The 21,749-nt window shown below is 38.0% G+C and overlaps 1 protein-coding gene across 1 annotated transcript; it reads right to left on the reverse strand.

Annotated features, from left to right (window-relative positions):
• Positions 1 to 13,365: 13,365 nt before the first annotated feature.
• LOC130954362 (actin-7-like) lies at positions 13,366 to 14,783 on the reverse strand. The gene is made up of 4 exons (XM_057881105.1): positions 14,707 to 14,783; positions 14,221 to 14,614; positions 13,527 to 14,140; positions 13,366 to 13,431 (listed from the first exon to the last, which is right to left on the reverse strand). The coding sequence occupies exons 1-4, from the start codon at positions 14,764 to 14,766 to the stop codon at positions 13,366 to 13,368; spliced, it is 1,134 nt and encodes a 377-aa protein (XP_057737088.1). The 5' UTR covers positions 14,767 to 14,783.
• Between the last annotated feature and the right edge of the window lie 6,966 nt (positions 14,784 to 21,749).

The following is a 21,749-nucleotide window of genomic DNA, read 5'->3' on the forward strand; positions in this document are numbered from 1 at the left end:
AGCGCTTGTTGGGAGGCAACCCAATGTTATATTTTATCTATTTCTCTTTGTATTTTATTTTTTTTTGTAGGTTGATGATCATAAGAAGACACAAAATCAATTGAAAAAGCAAAAACAGAATGAAAAACAGGAAGAAAAACAGCACACCCTGGAGGAAGAACCCACTGGCGTTTAAACGCCAGTGAGGCTAGCAGTTGGGCGTTTAACGCCCAGTCTGGCACCATTCTGGGCGTTTAACGCCAGAAAGGGGCACCAGACTGGCGTCAAACGCCAGAAAAGGGCAAGAACCTGGCGTTAAATGCCAGAAATGGGCACCAGCCCGGCGTTTAACGCCAGAAATGGCTCAAAACGTGATTTTGAATGCCATTTGGTGCAGGGATGACTTTTCCTTGACACCACAGGATCTGTGGACCCCACAGGATCCCCACCAACCCCACCACTCTCTCTCTTCTTCACCCATTCACCAATCACCTCAACTCCTCTTCCCCAAAAACCCTTCACCTATCAAATCCCATCTTTCTCTTCACCACTCACATCCATCCTTCATAAAACCCCACCTACCTCACCATTCAAATTCAAACCACTTTCCCACCCAAACCCACCCTCACTTGACCGAACCATGACCCCCCCTCTCCTATATAAACCCTTATTCACCCCTTCATTTTCCCACAACCTAAACACCACTTCTCCCCCTCTTTGGCCGAACACAAAAGCCATTCCCTTCTTCTCATTTCTTCTTCTTCTACTCTCTTCTTTCTTCTTTTGCTCGAGGACGAGCAAACCTTTTAAGTTTGTTGTGGTAAAAGCGTTGCTTTTTCGTTTTTCCATAACCATTTATGGCATCCAAGGCCGGAGAAACCTCTAGAAAGAGGAAAGGGAAGGCAAAAGCTTCTACCTCCGAGTCATGGGAGATGGAGAGATTCATCTCAAGGGTGCATCAAGACCACTTCTATGAAGTTGTGGCCTTGAAGAAGGTGATCCCCGAGGTCCCTTTTTCACTCAAAAAGGGTGAATATCCGGAGATCCGACATGAGATCCGAAGAAGAGGTTGGGAAGTCCTTACCAACCCCATTCAACAAGTCAGAATCTTGATGGTTCAAGAGTTCTATGCCAATGCATGGATCACCAAGAACCATGATCAAAGTGTGAACCCGAATCCAAAGAATTATCTTACTATGATTCGGGGGAAATACTTGGATTTTAGTCCGGAAAGTGTAAGGTTGGCATTCAATTTGCCCATGATGCAAGGAGATGAACATCCTTACACTAGAAGGGTCAACTTTGATCAAAGGTTGGACCAAGTCCTCACAGTCATATGTGAAGAGGGCGCCCAATGGAAGAGAGATTCAAGAGGGAAGCCGGTTCAATTGAGAAGGCATGACCTCAAACCCGTGGCTAGAGGATGGTTGGAGTTTATCCAACGCTCAATCATTCCCACTAGCAACCGGTCCGAAGTTACTCTAGACCGGGCCATCATGATTCATAGTATCATGATTGGAGAAGAAGTGGAAGTTCATGAGGTTATAGCCCAAGAACTCTATAAGGTGGCGGACAAGTCCTCTACCTTAGCAAGGTTAGCCTTTCCTCATCTCATTTGTCACCTCTGTTATTCTGTTGGAGTTGACATAGAGGGAGACATCCCCATTGATGAGGATAAGCCCATCACTAAGAAAAGGATGGAGCACACAAGAGACCCCACTCATCATGAGATCCCTGAGATGCCTCAAGGGATGCACTTTCCTCCACAAAACTATTGGGAGCAACTGAACACCTCCCTAGGAGAACTGAGTTCCAACATGGGACAACTAAGGGTGGAGCATCAAGAACACTCCATCATCCTCCATGAAATTAGAGAAGATCAAAGAATCATGAGAGAGGAGCAACAAAGACAAGGAAGAGATATTGAGGAGCTCAAGCACTCTATTGGATCTTCAAGAGGAAGAAAGAGCCGCCATCACTAAGGTGGACCCGTTCTTTAATCTCCTTGTTCTTTATTTCCTGTTTTTTTTTCGAAAATTAATGCTTATGTTTGTCCATGTTTGTGTCTTGTGATCATTAGTGTCTTAGTGTCTATGCCTTAAAGTTATGAATTTCCTATGAATCCATCACCTTTCTTAAACAAACAAATGTTCTTAAATTGAAAAAGAAAAAGAATTGCATGAATTTTGAATTGTATAACAGTTTAATTATTTTGATGTGGTGGCAATATTTTTGTCTTCTGAATGTATGCTTAAACAGTGCATATGTCTTTTGAATTTGTGGTTCATGAATGTTGGCTCTTGAAAGAATGATGAAAAAGGAGACATGTTACTGAGGATCTGAAAAATCATTAAAAATGATTCTTGAAGCAAGAAAAAGCAGTGAATACAAAAAAAAAAGAAAAAAAAGAAAAAAAAAGAGGCGAAAAAAAAAAGAGAAAAAGAAAGAAAAAGAAAGAATAAAGTTGTGATCCAAGGCAAAAAGAGTGTGCTTAAGAACCCTGGACACCTCTAGTTGGGGACTCTAGCAAAGCTGAGTCACAATCTGAAAAGGTTCACCCAATTATGTGTCTGTGGCATGTATGTATCCGGTGGTAATACTGGAAGACAGAGTGCTTTGGGCCACGGCCAAGACTCAATAAGTAGCTGTGTTCAAGAATCATCATACTTAACTAGGAGAATCAAAAACACTATCTGGATTCTGAGTTCCTAAAGAAGCCAATCATTCTGAGTTGCAAAGGATAGAGTGAGATGCCAAAACTGTTCAGAGGCAAAAAGCTAAAAGCCCCGCTCATCTAATTAATACTGATCTTCATAGATGTTTTTGGAATTCATTGCATATTCTCTTCTTTTTATCTTATTTGATCTTCAGTTGCTTGAGGACAAGCAACAATTTAAGTTTGGTGTTGTGATGAGCGGATAATTTGTACCCTTTTTGGCATTGTTTTTAGTATGTTTTTAGTATGATCTAGTTAGTTTTTAGTATATTTTTATTAGTTTTTAGTTAAAATTCACTTTTCTGGACTTTACTATGAGTTTGTGTGTTTTTCTGTGATTTCAGGTATTTTCTGGCTGAAATTGAGGGACCTGAGCAAAAATCTGATCCAGAGACTGAAAAGGACTGTAGATGCTGTTGGATTCTGACCTCCCTGCACTCGAAGTGGATTTTCTGGAGCTACAGAAGCCCAATTGGCGCGCTCTCAACGGCGTTGGAAAGTAGACATCCTCGGCTTTCCAGCAATATATGATAGTCCATACTTTGCCCAAGATTTGATGGCCCAAACCGGCGTTCAAAGTCACCCTCAGAAATTCCAGCGTTAAACGCCGGAACTGGCACCTAAATGGGAGTTAAACGCCCAAACTGGCATAAAAGCTGGCGTTTAACTCCAAGAAGAGTCTCTACACGAAATTGCTTCATTGCTCAGCCCAAGCACACACCAAGTGGGCCCGGAAGTGGATTTTTATGTCATTTACTCATCTCTGTAAACCTTAGGCTACTAGTTTTCTATAAGTAGGACCTTTTACTATTGTATTTTCATCTGGGAATCTTTGGACATCTAGTTCTTAGATCATTTGGGAGGCTGGCCATTCGGCCATGCCTAGACCTCGTTCTTATGTATTTTCAACGGTGGAGTTTCTACACACCATAGATTAAGGTGTGGAGCTCTGCTGTACCTCGAGTATTAATGCAATTACTATTGTTCTTCTATTCAATTCCGCTTGTTCTTTGTCCAAGATATCACTTGTTCTTCAACTTGATGAATGTGATGATCCGTGACACTCATCATCATTCTCACCTATGAACAAGGTGACTGACAACCACTTTTGTTCTACAAGCAACAAAGGCTCTAGTGAATATCTCTTGGATTCCTGATACACGATGCATGGTTGATCGCCTGACAACCGAGTGCTCGCCTGACAAACGAGCCAGCCATTCCGTGAGATCAGAGTCTTCGTGGTATAGGCGAGAATAGATGGCGGCATTCAAGAGAATCCGGAAGGTCTAACCTTGTCTGTGGTATTCTGAGTAGGATTCAATGATTGAATGACTGTGACGTGCTTCAAACTCCTAGCAGGCGGGGCGTTAGTGACAGACGCAAAAGAATCACTGGATTCTATTCCGGCCTGACCGAGAACCGACAGCTGATTAGCCATATGCTGTGACAGAGCATAGGAACATTTTCACTGAGAGGATGGGAGGTAGCCACTGACAACGGTGAAACCCTACATAAGCTTGCCATGGAAAGGAGTAAGAAGGATTGGATGAAGACAGTAGGAAAGCAGAGAGACGGAAGGGAAGGCATCTTCATACGCTTATCTGAAGTTCTTACCAATGAATTACATAAGTACCTCTATCTTTATCTTTATGCTTTATTCGTATATCACTATACCCATTTGAGTCTGCCTGACTAAGATTTACAAGGTGACCATAGCTTGCTTCATACCAACAATCTCCGTGGGATCGACCCTTACTCGCGTAAGGTTTATTACTTGGACGACCCAGTGCACTTGCTGGTTAGTTGTGCAAAGTTGTGTAGTGATCACAATTTCGCACACCAGTTCTCGGTCAGGCCGGAATAGAATCCAGTGATTCTTTTGCGTCTGTCACTAACGCCCCGCCTGCTAGGAGTTTGAAGCACGTCACAGTCATTCAATCATTGAATCCTACTCAAAATACCACAGACAAGGTTTAGACCTTCCGGATTCTCTTGAATGCCGCCATCTTTTCTCGCCTATACCACGAAGACTCTGATCTCACGGAATGGCTGGCTCGTTTGTCAAGCGAGCACACGGTTGTCAGGCGATCAACCATGCATCGTGTATCAGGAATCCAAGAGATATTCACTAGAGCCTTGGTTGCTTGTAGAACAAAAGTGGTTGTCAGTCACCTTGTTCATAGGTGAGAATGATGATGAGTGTCACGGATCATCACATTCATCAAGTTGAAGAACAAGTGATATCTTGGACAAAGAACAAGCGGAATTGAATAGAAGAACAATAGTAATTGCATTAATACTCGAGGTACAGCAGAGCTCCACACCTTAATCTATGGTGTGTAGAAACTCCACCGTTGAAAATACATAAGAACAAGGTCTAGGCATGGCCGAATGGCCAGCCTCCCCCAAAGAGGGTTTAATCATCAAAGCATGATCAAAAGATGTCTAATACAATAGCAAAAGGTCCTACTTATAGAAAACTAGTAGCCTAAGGTTTACAGAGATGAGTAAATGACATAAAAATCCACTTCCGGGCCCACTTGGTGTGTGCTTGGGCTGTGCAATGAAGCAATTTCGTATAGAGACTCTTTTTGGAGTTAAACACCAGCTTTTATGCCAGTTTGGGCGTTTAACTCTCATTTTGGTGCCAGTTCCGGCGTTTAACGCTGGAATTTCTGAGGGTGACTTTGAACGCCGGTTTGGGCTATCAAATCTTGGGCAAAGTATGGACTATCATATATTGCTGGAAAGCCCAGAATGTCTACTTTCCAACGCCGTTGAGAGCGCGCCAATTGGGCTTCTGTAGCTCCAGAAAATCTACTTCGAGTGCAGGGAGGTCAGAATCCAACAGCATCTGCAGTCCTTTTCAGTCTCTGGATCAGATTTTTGCTCAGGTCCCTCAATTTCAGCCAGAAAATACCTGAAATCACAGAAAAACACACAAACTCATAGTAAAGTCTAGAAAAGTGAATTTTAACTAAAAACTAATAAAAATATACTAAAAACTAACTAGATCATACTAAAAACATACTAAAAACAATGCCAAAAAGGGTACAAATTATCCGCTCATCATACTCCCAAATTACAACATGACGATATATACGAATACATCTAGAAAGAGGATCCCAACAACGAAAACTCTTGTGTTTAGTGCCATAACCAAGAAAAATGTGAGCTCGAGGTTCAAGTTTATTATGTTCATGAGGCTGAAGAAGAACAAAACAAACAACAAAAAATTTGAAGAGAATTGTAATTTGGAGAAGTATGATAAAGACACTCAAAGGGAGTAATGTTACCAAGGACAGAAGAATGGAGTCTATTGATAACATGGATAACAGTAAGAATAGCTTTACCCCAAGTATGCTCAGGACACAAAGAAGAAATAAGCATTGCACGAATAGAGTCAAGAATGTGACGGTGTTTACGTTCAACCCGTCCATTTTGTTGAGACGTATCAAGACAAGAAAACTCAGAAAAAGTTTCCTATTGAGCAAGAAAAGTTAAAAGTTTGGAGTCACGGTATTCCATAGCATTATCGCGTCAAAAAATCTTTAATGACCTAGGAAAACTGAGTTTTAATCATAGCGGCAGAGTTAATATAAATCTGAGGTAGCTCATAATGATTAGTCATCAAATAAACCCAATTAAAGCGTGAATAATCTTCAATGAAAACTACAAAGTATCGAGTCCCTCCCATAGAAGCATTGGAGGTGGGGCTCAAATATCAGAGTGGATAAAATCAAAAGGAAAGCAAGTAAGAGATGAATTATTGTGAAAAGATAAAGTAGATTGTTTGGCAATTTGACAAGAAATGCAATCAAAAGACTCATTATTAACCTGACCCAAAATATCTTTAGACACAAGAGGACGCAATTTTTCTAAAGAGCTGTGGGCAAGACGATGATGTCACAAGTGAAGGATAGATAGAGAAGAAATAACACAGAGATATAGCACAGGAATATGAAGATTCTCAAGCTCAAACAACCTTTTGACCTTACGTCTAGTCCCGATGATTTGTCCCATCCGATGATCCTGCACACGACAACCAGAAATAGAAAAATTGACATCAAAATCGAGTTCAACAAGTTGACCAATAGATATAAGATTAAAGTTTAATTTCAGAATAAAATAAGTATCAGGCTATTAAGATTAGACTGTGAAGTGAAACTCTTATATGTCACATGCAAGAGGAAACCATCAGCAGTGTTAACAGAAGGTGCATTTGTGGTGGTAGACAAAGATGAAAAAGGATGACGTAAAGGAGACATGTGATTAAAGCAACCAGAATCAAAATATCATTTAGAATTATCTGGAGGAGTGGAAAGAGCAGCATAGATAATACTAGAAAAGAAGAAAAGTAGCTTAAGAAGAGACTTAATGTTGGATGGAGAGACAGAAGGTGGATTGAAAGAAGCAAAGTTGGTGAATTTCAGTAGCAGTAACATCAGCAGTAAAAGCAGGCACATTCTGATTAGTGTAGTTGGAACGAGAATGATACTTGTTCTGGTCTAAACGTTGTGGGCGAGTAGGACAGGTAGTAATTAAGTGTCCCAAGAGCTTGCAATAATGGCAGAATAATGTTAGACAATTAGAGCAAATGTGAGCTTTCTGTTTGTATTTTCGACATTCAATAGAAGGACAATCTGAGAAGAGATTCCCAAAACGGTTACAGTTACGACAAAATGTACCCTTTCTGTTTGTGGCAGCAAAAATATCTGACTTTTCCGTGATAGTAGATACAAAAACAAGAAAGAGAAGAAACAACAAAATTAGGGCAGAATCGAGAAAATGGAAGGCAAAATTGAAAAAAGCTCACCAAAAACCTTTAGAGAGGGTCCCACTGTCTGCCACGTCAGAAGGGGAGGATACATGACGAGGCCTGATTGGAGGAAGAAGATACGTCAAGGATGACACGGCGGTGAGCTGGAGCGTGGAGTTGGAGTCGGATCGGGTCGGGGCGATGCGCGGGTTGACTGAGGCAACGCGTCTTCGACACGTGGATGATTCTGGAGCGTTGATCTTGGAAGCAAATCAACAGTTCTGGATTCGTTTGGAAGGGAGAAGAGGTCATGGCGGGCAGGAAGCTTGCGACGGCGGCACATCAGGTCATTTTTGGCGGCGTGGTTCGGCTCGTTGGACTCAGGACGATGAGACAAAGAGAATGATGTGGTCATTGACAAAGAAAAACGTCGGAAAAAAGATCGAAAACGGGTAGAAAGAGGTTGTAGGAAGAAGAAAACATGAAAGGCTAAGAACGATTTTTCTTGAAAAAAAAAACCTATCCTCTGATACCATGTTAGATACAAGAGACTAAACTAGGAAAAGTATGGTGTATTATTGAGTGAGTTGAGAATGATACAATGTACAAGGGTATATATGGGTGCTAGAAGAATCAAAACAATAAAAGCGTAATATCCCATGATAAATATACATATATGCCAAATAATGCTAATTGATTTAATTGATCCTAATTATACTCTATCAGCCTAGACGTGAGGCCCAAACTACTTTGGATGAAGGTTGCGACTCGTTCACCAGAGCGGTGAAACTGTCCATCGTCCTTGAGCGTATGATGGAAGGGAGTACTTACAAGGAATTTCGATGCTTAAGCTAACAAGAGTTTTAAGCAGGCTTAAGTGAATTAAGATTGAGAAATACTTGAATTTGATGAGGTATTTTGGTACACAGAATCGTGATACACACACTTTCTTCACAACTCCGCGCAGCTGACCAGCAAGTGCACTGGGTCGTCCAAGTAATACCTTACGTGAGTAAGGGTCGATCCCACGAAGATTGTCAGCTTGAAGCAAGCTATGGTCACCTTATAAATCTCAGTCAGGCAGATTCAAATGGTTATGGGGTTTTGAGAATTAAAAGATGAATAAGACATAAAATAAGATAGAGATACTTATGTAATTCATTAGTGGGAATTTCAGATAAGCGTATGAAGATGCTTTGTTCCCTCTGAACCTCTGCTTTCCTATTGTCCTCATCCAATCTTGCGTACTCCCTTCCATGGCAAGCTGTATGTTGGGGGATCACCGTTGTCAATGGCTACCGTCCGTCCTCTCAGTGAAAATGGTCCAGCTACGGGTTACGTATGGCTAATCATCTGTTGGTTCTCGATCGTGTCGGAATAAGATCCATTGATCCTTTTGCGCACTGTCACTGCGCCCAGCACTCACAAGTTTGAAGCTCGTCACATTCATCCCATCCCAGATCCTACTTGAAATACCACAGACAAGGTTTAGACTTTTCGGATCTCAAGAATGCTGTCAATTGATTCTATCTTATACCACGAAGACTCTGATCTCACGGAATGGAAGGCTCTGTTGTCAGGAGAGGGGCAACCATGCGTTGTGGACCAGGAGGCCAAGAGATATGTATTCAAGCTTGTTTTCAGGTAGAAGGGAAGTGGTTGTCAGGCACGCGTTCATAAGTGAGAATGGTGATGAGTGTCACTTGATCATCACATTCATCATGTTGAAGTGCGAATGGATATCTTAGAATAAGAATAAGCTTGAATTGAATAGAAAATAGTAGTAATTGCATTAATTCATGAGGAACAGCAAAGCTCCACACCTTAATCTATGATGTGTAGAAACTCCACCGTTGAAAATATATAAGAACAAGGGTTCAAAGACCTGATCCCAAGATCAAAGATGATCAAAAAGATGAAAATACAATAGTAAAAGGTCCTATTTATAGTGAACTAGTAACCTAGGGTTTACAGAAATAAGTAAATGATGCAGAAATTCACTTCCAGGTCCCACTTGGTGTGTGCTTGGGCTGAGCATTGAAGCTTTCACGTGAATAGGCTTTTCTTGGAGTTAAACGCCAACTCTGGTGCCAGTTTGGGCGTTTAACTCCAGCTTTTATGCCAGTTCTGGCGTTAAATGCCAGAAAAGGGTCTCTGACCGGCGTTTTGATGCCAATTTGGGCCATCAAATCTCGGAAAAAGTATGAACTATTATACATTTCTGGAAAGCCCAAGATGTCTACTTTCCAAAGCAATTGAGAGCATGCCAATTGGGCTTATGTAGCTCCAAAAAATACATTTCGAGTGCAGGGAGGTCAGAATCCAACAGCATCTGCAGTCCCTTTTCAGCCTCTGAATCAAATTTTTGCTCAGATCCCTCAATTTCAGCCAGAAAATACCTAAAATCATAGAAAAATACACAAACTCATAGTAAAGTTCAAAAATATGATTTTTTCATAAAAACTAATAATTATGTACTAAAAACTAACTAAATCATACTAGAAACTACCTAAATAATGCCAAAAAGCGTATAAATTATCCGCTGATCATATTTATAGAGGTAGGTGATGACTTGAGCATCATTCCTGTATATTTTCACTTACGGTAGTAGGTAGTTTCTTCCTTAATTTTAGGGAAGTTATCCTATGTCATGGTGGTGACTGAGCTATGAATGGCATTCGAAGTGGTGCTTGACAAGGTTTTACTTGCCATGCAAGGTGGGTCGGTGCGCAGGTTATAGAACCTGTGTCTCGAGCATATCGGGTGGACTGACCCATGTGTCTAACCAACATAATCAGGATGGATCTGTTGGACTTTTGTACTCCTTATGTAATTAGGTTATTTATTTGGACCCTGGCTTTTATCTTTGGGTCAGGGTATAAATAGTACCCCTACTCAAGTTCAAAGTTTCATAAGTCGATCTTTGAGCAAGCAAGTTATATTGTCGTCTTCTAATTAGTTTGTTGAGAGGTCGTACAAGTGTCTCATTTTAGTGTTTTTCATAGGTCGGTCTTCTCGATGTGATTGGAACGTAGTCGGTTGACTCGATGTGATTCAATTGAATTGTCGCTTCATCTTTTTGTAATTGTTCGTGCACTTTTTCAGTTTTTTTTAACTATACACAGCATTTAAAACCCAATAAATTTACTTTATTGCTCTTCACTTCCATATATATATATATATATTTGCTTACATTCTTCTCTTTCTTCTTTTCATTTCTTCCAAGTTTTTATATTTCCTTATTTTTCAGAAATTCTTCATCTTCTTCACATTGCTTCTATTGCGTCTTCTTGCCTTCAAGAACTTTCTTTTATCATTGTATTGGTACTTCCAAAACTTTATCAGTGCTTCTTACTGTGTTTTCTGCTAGTTCTACTTCAAGGTTAGGATTTTTTCTTCCCTCATCTCCTTGCCTGCGTAGCTTCTTCTTCTTTGTAATTTTCTTGTATGCTTAATAGTTGTAGTTTTTTAGTGGCACCAATGATAATAGAAATACTCAGGATTTAAATCGTAAAAGTGATACCAATGATAATAGAAATACTTGTGTTGATTTTCAATCTTGTGTTTCTGTTTGTGGTATTTTTTATTTAGGTTTTATAAATGGCCGTTTACTTGGAGAAGGGGGAATTTGGTGGAATTCTTAGATCATTTGGCGTGACTGACCTGTTTCTCTGATTCTAAGATTATTCACTTGCCAAAATTCAAGTCTGATCACTAAGTTATATGTCTCCAATTTAAGTCTAATGTTCACAATAATTTAGGGAGACCTTCTTTTAGATTTTAAGCAGCCTGGCTAATGCATTTAGATTTTTCTAATATGGTTAGTTCTTATTGGAGGTTTCTAAATTCTTGGTCTAATTGTATCGAAACTTTTCAAGTTCTCTGAGGAATTGAAATTCTAATACTTTTAGTAACGTTCACATAAGAAAGAGTAGAATTATTATTAGGATGCTACATGGGACTACAACTAGTATGAATCTCAGTAACAACTTTTTCCTTTAGAATTTTTAATCCGATCTTTGGCAAAAGTATGAAGAAACTCTTTTCCACGAAGAGATCCTCTAGTTCTAGATATCTCTAGATGCAAGTAGATAGAGTTCGGAGATCGAAATACCAAATATTTCTATGGTACTACCATTACCAGACGAAAAAGAAACAGGATTGAGTCTTTCCAAGATATTGATAGTAACTAGGTGTTTGATAAAAATGCCTTAGAAAATATGGCCACTGTCTTCTACTCTAATCTTTACTCAAATGATTCTCTAGATGTCACCTTTATTCTTAAAGACTCTTTTCTTCCTCTTTCTCAAAAGAGTTACAACTTATTGGTAGACCTATCTCTCGTATAGAAATTAAAGAGTCTATTTTTAAAATTAAAAATCTAAATGCTCTAGATATTGATGGTATTCAAGCTGTGTTTTATCAGAATCAATGGAATAATGTGGGACCTGATCTTTGCAAGCTGATTAATGACACTCTTCTCACTTTCATTCCAAAAGTTGAACCTATATTAAATCTGAAGTAGATGAGGCCAATCAACCTGTGCAATGTCTCTTATAAGGTACTCACTAAAACTCTTGAAAACAAATTAAGGAAGGTTATGGATAAGTTGGTGAATCCTACTCAATGTAGTTTTGTACCTGAACGGCGGAGTTCTGATAATATTATTATAATCTAAAAAATCATTCATTCTATCAAAGATCAAGTAAGGTCCTAAAGATTGGATGACCATCAAAATCAACTTTAAAAAGGTGTATGATAGATTAAAATTGAGTTTCATAAAAAAAATTCTCTGTAATATTGGACTTCCTTCTCACATCACTGAATTAATTTGTGCTTGCATCCCTATGGTCAAGAAAAGGATTCTTTTTGGAAAAACTTCGAAAAAATTCATTCCCATGAGAAATATTCACCAAAGTGATCCTATTTCTCTTTATATTTTTGTATTTTGCATGGAATGACTCTCATCTCATTGAGACCGCGGTTAACTTGAAATTTGAAAAACCGATCCATTTAAATAGGGATGGTCAGCTCTTTCTCTCACGTTTACTTTTGCTGATGACCTAATTCTCTTTGCGAAAACTAGTATGAAACAAGCAGAAATAATTAATAGTCTAGAACAAAAAAATCAGCAATGAAACTGTTCAAACATAAATTAATTTTCACATAATAAACTATTTAAAAAAAGTAAATACTTAAAAATGAAGAATATTAGCGTACTAATAAAATTTATTATTTTTATCCAATAATTATCTAATCATATTTAAAAATATTGACTAAAAATATATTATTAAATTACCAAACTAAAAAAATTAGACTAATGACAAAATATTAATAAAGAGTAATAAATTCTACTAGTTCTTAAATTTTTTTCATTAAAAATACTTGAAAGAAATTTAATTCTTTACCGTTCTCAAACACCCTAAATCCTTTTTAATACTAGTAGTAGTGTTATTTTCGTCTCCATCAATCTATTTTCTTCCAATTTCTCTCACCTTCAGACAAATAGTAAAATTCCAGCAATTAATTCAGGCATAAATCCAGCGGAAATTTACGAGCGTGAATTACTGGTGTGATACTGTTACAAGAATTCGCAAGAGAAATATAGTAAATATTTCGAGGACCAAAAATCCTTCAAACGTAAACTTTTTAAATAAGGGGGAAAAGGCAAAAATAAAAAAATAAAATAAAATAAAATAAGCATCACAAAGACTCCCCTGCTAAAAAGACAACCTACTTAAACACATCCACAAACCACCATATCTGGCAGATGGCCGCAAATAAAAATATGATACATCTGGCTTACAACATAGCCCTCCAACAATCCTAACCACGCAACATGGTTCACATAACCTGACAGACACGAAAAAAGCAACGAAAAAAACCTCACCATTAAAACTACAGTTTTAACTTAGAAGCACTTCCTGTGGACGATGGATGGGCCAGACTCATCATATTCACCCTTGGATATCCACATCTGCAAAACGAAAGCCCATTTTAGGGATCAATCTACAAGTTAATAGGAATACAACACAAAGTGCTGACATTGAGTATAAAACGAGAGGGAATTACCTGTTGGAAGGTGCTGAGAGATGCAAGGATTGATCCTCCTATCCAGACACTGTACTTCCTCTCTGGTGGAGCCACAACCTTGATCTTCATGCTGCTAGGTGCAAGCGCAGTAATCTCCTTGCTCATACGATCGGCGATACCAGGGAACATGGTAGACCCACCACTAAGAACAATGTTGCCATACAGATCCTTCCTGATATCAACATCACACTTCATGATAGAGTTGTAGGTGGTTTCATGGATTCCAGCAGCTTCCATTCCAATCATAGATGGATGGAAAAGAACTTCTGGACAACGGAATCTCTCAGCTCCAATTGTGATGACTTGTCCATCAGGAAGCTCATAGTTCTTCTCAACTGCAGAACTGCTCTTTGCCGTCTCAAGTTCTTGCTTATAATCTAAGGCAACATATGCAAGCTTCTCCTTTATGTCACGGACAATTTCCCGCTCAGCTGAGGTGGTGAACATGTACCCTCTCTCGGTGAGGATCTTCATCAGAGAGTCAGTTAAATCACGCCCTGCAAGATCCAATCGAAGGATGGCATGTGGAAGTGCATACCCCTCATAGATTGGTACAGTGTGACTTACACCATCACCAGAGTCCAGAACAATACCTGTTTGGAGGATTTGATTGAGGCACATAATCATGTGATGAAAAACAAATTAACCAAGACAGATTTCTAGAAATACAAACCAGTTGTGCGACCACTTGCATAGAGGGAGAGAACAGCCTGGATGGCTACATACATGGCGGGAACATTGAAGGTCTCAAACATGATTTGGGTCATCTTTTCTCTGTTGGCCTTTGGGTTGAGAGGAGCCTCCGTTAGAAGCACAGGGTGCTCCTCAGGAGCAACACGCAATTCATTGTAGAATGTATGATGCCAGATCTTTTCCATGTCATCCCAGTTGCTGACTATACCATGCTCAATAGGGTACTTTAGAGTAAGAATACCTCTTTTGGATTGGGCTTCATCACCTACATAGGCATCCTTTTGACCCATCCCAACCATAACACCAGTATGGCGAGGTCGGCCAACAATACTAGGAAACACAGCCCTGGGTGCATCATCGCCAGCAAATCCTGCCTGCACAGATGAGATTAAAATAGCTGAATCATTAAAGAAACCAAGACTAATATATACAGATGCAAACATAAAAAAACCTACTCAGTACTAACCTTCACCATTCCAGTTCCATTGTCGCAGACAAGGGGCTGAATATCCTCACCATCTGCCATCTTTTATGAATATGAACCTGCTAGATAACCATTAAAGAATACGTTTACTTCAAACACTTATCAGCTTAGTATAAATTAATCATCCTATAGAAAATAAAGGGAAAGTCAGGGAAATGGAAAATTTTACTACCATAAGATTAAGACCTACACAATAATAGAAAGATAACTGAAAAATTTGGAAGTTATAATGCTAAGCATCTCCATTAGGACATAGAAAACCTTAAATTTACTTCAATTACCAAATGATGTTCTACTTAACGAAAGATCTATAATAAAAAATTAAATTAAATTAAATTAAATTAAAATATGGAGCCGGTCAACAAATAAAAACAACCAGAATCGCTTTGAATATAACACCAGACCATAAAATCGAGGTCAAGGTCAACAAGCACATCAGTTATCCAAATAAGTCAAGTTTAAGCAGATCCTAGATCTCTAAAGTATAAGATCGGTATCAAAAGCAGGGGAACACTATATGCATCACACAATTTATAGATCAACAACGTCTCTTCCAGAATCCTGTTTGACCTTCATTTATGAAGAATTTCAGATCAAGTCAAACGAATCGCCGTTATCAAATCCAACGATGAGTGGACGGATATCGAAAGTAAAGCAGCGAGGGAAAGCTTACTATGCAGAGAAGCTACGATATACAACTAAAATTTAAAGTGAAGTAAGCACAATTAAGCAGAGTTGGAACAGAAGCGGTAGAAAAAGGTGAAATGAAATGAATACCCTGAGAGAGAGAGAATAGACGAGATGAACTGGAAGGATGATAACCAAAGCCAAGCACTGAGACGACGGCTATGACTATGCACTCTGTCGCTCTCTTCTCTCCACGGGAAAACGGAGTATCAAAATGACGAGAGAGATGACGGGTGAAAGAGATAAGTATATATACTAGGGTGGGGTTGGTATGTGCGAGTGTACTCTAGTGTAATGCACTTGGAACTTTCCGTGCAATTATCAAATGGGAAATGCTATTTCAATTTTCAATCCTGAATAGTAAGCACAGGCACAGTTGGGATTTTTTATTTAAATAAATAAAATAAAAGCATTAATTATTGAAATAAATAAATTTAAAAATATTTATTGATTTGAGTTTCAGTCATATTTCGTTTATACTGTACACGAGATAAAAACGAACGGCGCCTATAAGTATTACTCGTTTACAGTCTCTTTTTGGACCCTACTTTGACCTAGTCAAACTCTTTCTCCCTTCTTTTAACCGTTTCCTACCATATTTGAGTCCGATACAGTGATGGTACGCCAGACGGGCAACGACGGAGATATCAACAGATTAAACGAGACGTCGCATTACGCTGGGGCGGCCGACTTTGAGGTTAGTTGCATTATGTTCGATTAATCTAAGTATGTGGACATTGTTAGGGTAGTCTCGTAGTGACAAACACTAAGATGCTTTAAGGGTTGGACTGTATGATGAATGTAGAATAATATTTGATTGTATAGGATTTGTATGACTTAATTATGATTTGCTTACCAACATAAGTAATTTAGAGACAACTGTAGAATAGACACATGGTAGTATGTTCCTAAGTAGTAGTAGTACTTTGTTCTTAAGTAGAGTAGAAAAATATATTATTATCTATTTATAGGTTAAATTTATTTTTCATGCCGTAGAGGCCTCGCCTTCTACTGCTCGGCGAGTCAGCCATACCTTTTCTCCACTGGACGCCATCGTCCCGTATTTGGTTGAGGTCGGATTCGGCGACACGGTGCCGCTCAGGGACTTCACATTTGACAATTCCCTGATTTTGGCTCTCGTGGAGCAATAGCGTCCGGAGACGCACACGTTTCATCTCCTGTGGGGTGATGTCACTATCACCCTGCAGGACGTGGTGTACCACATGGGCATACGTGCACACGGGAACCCCCGTTGGGAGTGCCTTCGTAACTTTGGTCGGTGGTACAACACAGAGACGTGGGCGATAGTGGAGCAGCTACTTGGTGTCAGGCCTCCGGTGGCGGCACAGTAGGCTGCATAGAGGAAGGAGTCGTTCACGTTGAAGCTGGTTTGGTTGCGTGATCGTGTCCGCCAGATGCCCCCCGACCGACGATCCTGAGACCTTCTGACAGTATGCCCGATGCTACATTATGTTACTGATCGGAAGGTATCTGCTGACAGACAAGTCCAACAACCTGGTGCATGTACGGTGGCTACCGCTTCCCAATTCCCATAGATTTGTGCAATTGCCTTCTACTTGGCTATCCACATTTTTCTGTAGGACGGTTTGAAGTGATAGCTTGCTTGGACCGTACCTTACAAAACTGGAATGCTTACAGAGGGGTTCGACTGAATCAACGGCAAGAACACCCGGCATATCAGACTGCTGTCTAGCTGACGATGGTCTTGAGACATGGTGGATACTAGACAACTATGCACTCCACCCACCTTCCGAACCTCCCTGAACATAACAACACAGGGTTGCTTTAGTAATGTCGCACACCTACTTAATATATCGTATAGAAGTAATGAAAGGCACAAATAAACTTAAGCTTACCAGTATCCGAAGATTACATAGCGGGCCGCAGTCGGAACGGGTGTCTCCAGAACACACTCATTCTCATCCTCACTATCGGATAAGTCGCTATCACCACTGTCCGCCACGTAATCCTCGTCTGACTCCTCCTCATCCTCCTCTGCCTCATCCACTGGAATGGCAACATGAATGGGCGATGGTGCGAGCGGTCGGTCGTCCTGTGCATAGGTCGAGTGTACGGAAGGACCACCGCCACTGTGTCCCACCTCCTGGAAGACTCTGTTACCCATGGGGGCCAGCAACCTATACGCCACCCTTCCGATTTCCCTCGCTTCTGTACCACCGATCTTGCTCAGTATCAAACTCTTCAAATCTGACAACGTATTCACACGCTGAGTGCGAAACAATATCGAATTTTCGCACTCAAATGTCACCCCGTTGTTGCCGTTTCTCATACGGCAATTGGTATACACAAGCACAACTATGTACGGACTATTACTAGCCATTAATGCCTTGTATTTGTGAGAAATATGATACGAAAAATTTGTGAAGAATACCAAGGGTTACACATCCTTTTGTAGCCGGTGGGACACAACTCCATGTATCTTGTTTACGGTGTAAACGAGATAAATATTGCATGTATCTCGTTTATAGTGTAAACGATACTGTAAACGAGATACACGCAATACCATCTCATTTACAGTGTAAACGAGATATGATTAGAGAATGCAAATCGATAAATATTTTTAAAATTATTATTTCGATAATTAATGCTTTTATTTTATTTATTTAAATAAAAAATCCAGCAAAGTTGGGTGCAAAATGCAAAGCAAACACTGTTTTTATAATAGAAAAAAAATTAAAAAAGCTAAAACAAAAACATGATACATGCAATACCATCCCATTTACAATGTAAACAAGATATGACTGAAAAACGCAAATCGATAAATATTTTTAAAATTATTATTTCGGTAATTAATACTTTTATTTTATTTATTTAAATAAAAAATCCAGCAAAGTTGGGTGCAAAATGCAAAGCAAACACTGTTTTTATAATAGAAAAAAAAAATTAAAAAAGCTAAAACAAAAACATCATATGTAATGCATATTTTTTTTAAAAAAAATCTAGTTATAATTTCTATTTTTATTTAACTTTATTCTTCGATATTTGTTAAAGAAATTCCCTTATTAAATTCGTTATATATGTGCTCTTCAAAATTTTTAAACATAAAAATAGTTTTAAAATAATGAAAAATATTCAAAAATTATTTTTTTATAAATGATAAATAATTTTTGTATTTAAAAAATTTCTTATGTATTTGATATGAAATGTTTTAGGAGTATTTAGATAATTATTTAAAAAGTACATAAAAAAATAGACTAATATAAGATCTTTAAATTTTTTAATTTTAAAAATATTTTTGATCATTTGAGCAATTGTAAAAATATTCAGTTAACATAAAATAATCAAAATTAAAAGATGAAGTATTTCATTTTTTTTAACTATACTTATAAAAAATTGTATCAAAATTTTTTTTCTAAAACTCTTTATATATATATATATATATATATATATATATATATAGGAAAAGTTTTAAATATATTAAAAATATCGGTGTTCTAGTTGTTTTAACCGTTAATCTAAATTATAAAAAATATATATAATATATTAATTAAAATTAACGATTAAAATAACAGAAATATTGGTATTTTTGATACACTTAAAAATTTTCCATATATAGTTGTGAACTTTTGTGTCGTTTTAAAATATTGAGGTTATTTTGTGATTAACAAATTTGGAAAGTATTTTCTCAACAAATTAATTATTCCACGATAATTTTGATAGTTTATTCAATATAAAATTGAAAACCCACATTGTTAAACCCCTTTAGTTAGATAATTAACAAATTTAATAACTAGCGTCATGCACGGAGTTGTTTCTATTGAATATTATTATAATTTAGAATGAACGAATAACAAGATGAATTAATTTATTAAAAAATAGAAATATAATCATAAAATAAATCTTAACATTTAACAATTCAAGATATGATCATCAAGTGGAACAACTCTCTTATTTATCATATGACCTTAACTTAGTGAAAATAATAAGAAACTTTGAAAATCAACCTTAGCCAAAGTCCTTCTATAAATTGAATTTGATCATCTATTGCTAAATATTGAATTTGATCATCTAATATTTAATTTCTCTTATTGCCCATTTATTATGACATTACAGGAAATACGGAGGATAGCGGTGGCAAATTGCTTGCCGTTTCTCCAACTACAGCAATTTGAGAAGATAGCTGCGATTCCATCCCAGACCTTCAATTCGACGTCGAATTAACTTGAATTAGTGTTGAATCCATGTAGCCCCGCCGCTAACTCCAATCCTTATAGTATTGAAGTTACCTAAATTCAATTCAGATTTTCTCAAATCAAGAAACCAAGGAACCTGCCAAAGGAGAGTGCAAAGGGCACGAACCTCCTCCCTGCTCCACCGTACCCCGCTGTATCATCGTCGAGTTGCGTGGCTGCCGACTCATCCTCCTCTCACCGCCGTCAACCGTTTCCCTCTACTCTGATAGCTCGTGAAATCGCTAATCTCTCCTCCACGGTGTGCGAAACCCTCCCCTGTTCTCTGCTCCACCTGTGTGTGTTTGTGTCGTCTTTGAGTCGCGTGGCTATTAACCCATCCTCCTGTCCCCGCCGTCGAAGTTCTCCCTCTCCTCCACCATGCGTAAAACTCAAATTCTAAGTCTGACTGTGCATCATCATCTTCTTGTTTGAATGTTAGCATTTCTACATAGTTAATGATAAGTATGTCGAATTAGGGTTCATCGGTTAATTTTGTTAGACTTTTATCAATTTCTTGTTCGAATGTTAGCATTTCTATACAATGTTAGCATATTATATTTGAAAATTTGGTGAAATTTAGTATGTTGTATATATCGAAGTGTGACCCTTCTCACTATGTGATCAGCCCCATCAATTGGACATTACAAATTCGTTTGCTGCAGTGGTTCAGGCTTGCCATGACAAGGTACAGTATGCTTGTGATTTTTTTAATCAAACTGTTTTGATTCGTCTCTTCTTATTCTTTCTTTTTTTTTCCAAATCAGAATTTGATTATTCTGTAGGTTTTTCATTTATTCTAGGTTGTTCCCTTATGTTCTTTTTTATCCTATCTATCTTACATGAGCTGTATCTGAATCCAGGTTCCTCCTAATGCTGTTGAGCGCTTGTTCAAGCAAATAGTAACTGAATTTATACATGGTGGCTTTCATCCTGAGTTGATTCTTTAATAGTTTGCTTAATGTTTAATATTAGTAAATATTTTTATTTTCATATTCCGAGCACTGAACTTTGATATTTTTATGAGCATTGGCTTAACTAGTGGGAATCATACAGTGTTGGCTAATTGGCCTTGGGTTCAATTCCTACATGTGCTCCTTCATTTTTAGTTTCACAGTAATAACTCCTTTAGCTGGATTATTTTATACTTTGACCTTGGAATTGGAGAATTTTCTCTTTACTCTTGAACTTCTACTCACTGTTGGTTCCTCCTTAATTTCTTTTTCTTTGTTAATTACTTCTAGTTTGTTCTTTTTAATTTGATTTGTTTTGAACTTTATTTCTATGCACTTTGAAATTGGTTTTGCTCGGTTTTTGCACTCTCAATGCACACAAATATTACATCTACAGTTTCTTTGAAGCTTATATTTAAATTTGTTTTCTATTTGATATGCAGGTTCCTACAAAGTAATCCACGGGCCACTAGTTGATGAGATTCATCAAGAGTTTAGCTCTTGGATTTACCAAGTCTGTCCTTTAAAACAAGTTTGTGTATATTATCTTTTTTCTTTTTCAACATTCAATGGTATGTTCTATTATTTTCAAAATACTTAAATGGGTTTGCTTCGTCCATAAGCATGTCATTTGCTTCCTATTTATTTGTTTCATTTATTTTTTGAAGGTTATTAGGCTTTACAAAGATAAAGACCACGCTGAAGTTGAATACACTGTGAGTTGTATTCTTTGGAGTAGTGAGAAGCTACTTTTTTCATCATCCAAAATAGAATATTATGCTATTAATTGTCTAAGGTTATAAAACAAAATATTTTATGAAGGTTGGTCTAATTCCATTCTTTTGCTATGCTCCTTAACTTTTGTTTTTCTCATGCCACTTGGTTGGGAACTTGAGATTATGCCTTCTTTTAATGTGGTTCAAATTTCTTTCTCTATTATTTGGTTCCAATTCTATCCTTTTTTTAATTGGTATCAATTTACTCTATTGTTTTGTATTTGTTCTTGCCAAGAACCAAAGACGGTGAAGCAAAATCTAATCTGCCAACAAAGCCGCCACGTTGCTCTGCACTTCCAGTTTGTGGGTCTTTCTTGCTCACCATCACTGCTTTGCTCCATCCTCTATTTTTATCTGGTTTGTTCTTGGCTCCTTGTGACTCTATTTTTTCCTTTTGA

The sequence above is a fragment of the Arachis stenosperma genome, chromosome 10 (genome assembly GCF_014773155.1).
Source record: "Arachis stenosperma cultivar V10309 chromosome 10, arast.V10309.gnm1.PFL2, whole genome shotgun sequence".
Classification (NCBI taxonomy): Eukaryota; Viridiplantae; Streptophyta; class Magnoliopsida; order Fabales; family Fabaceae; genus Arachis; species Arachis stenosperma.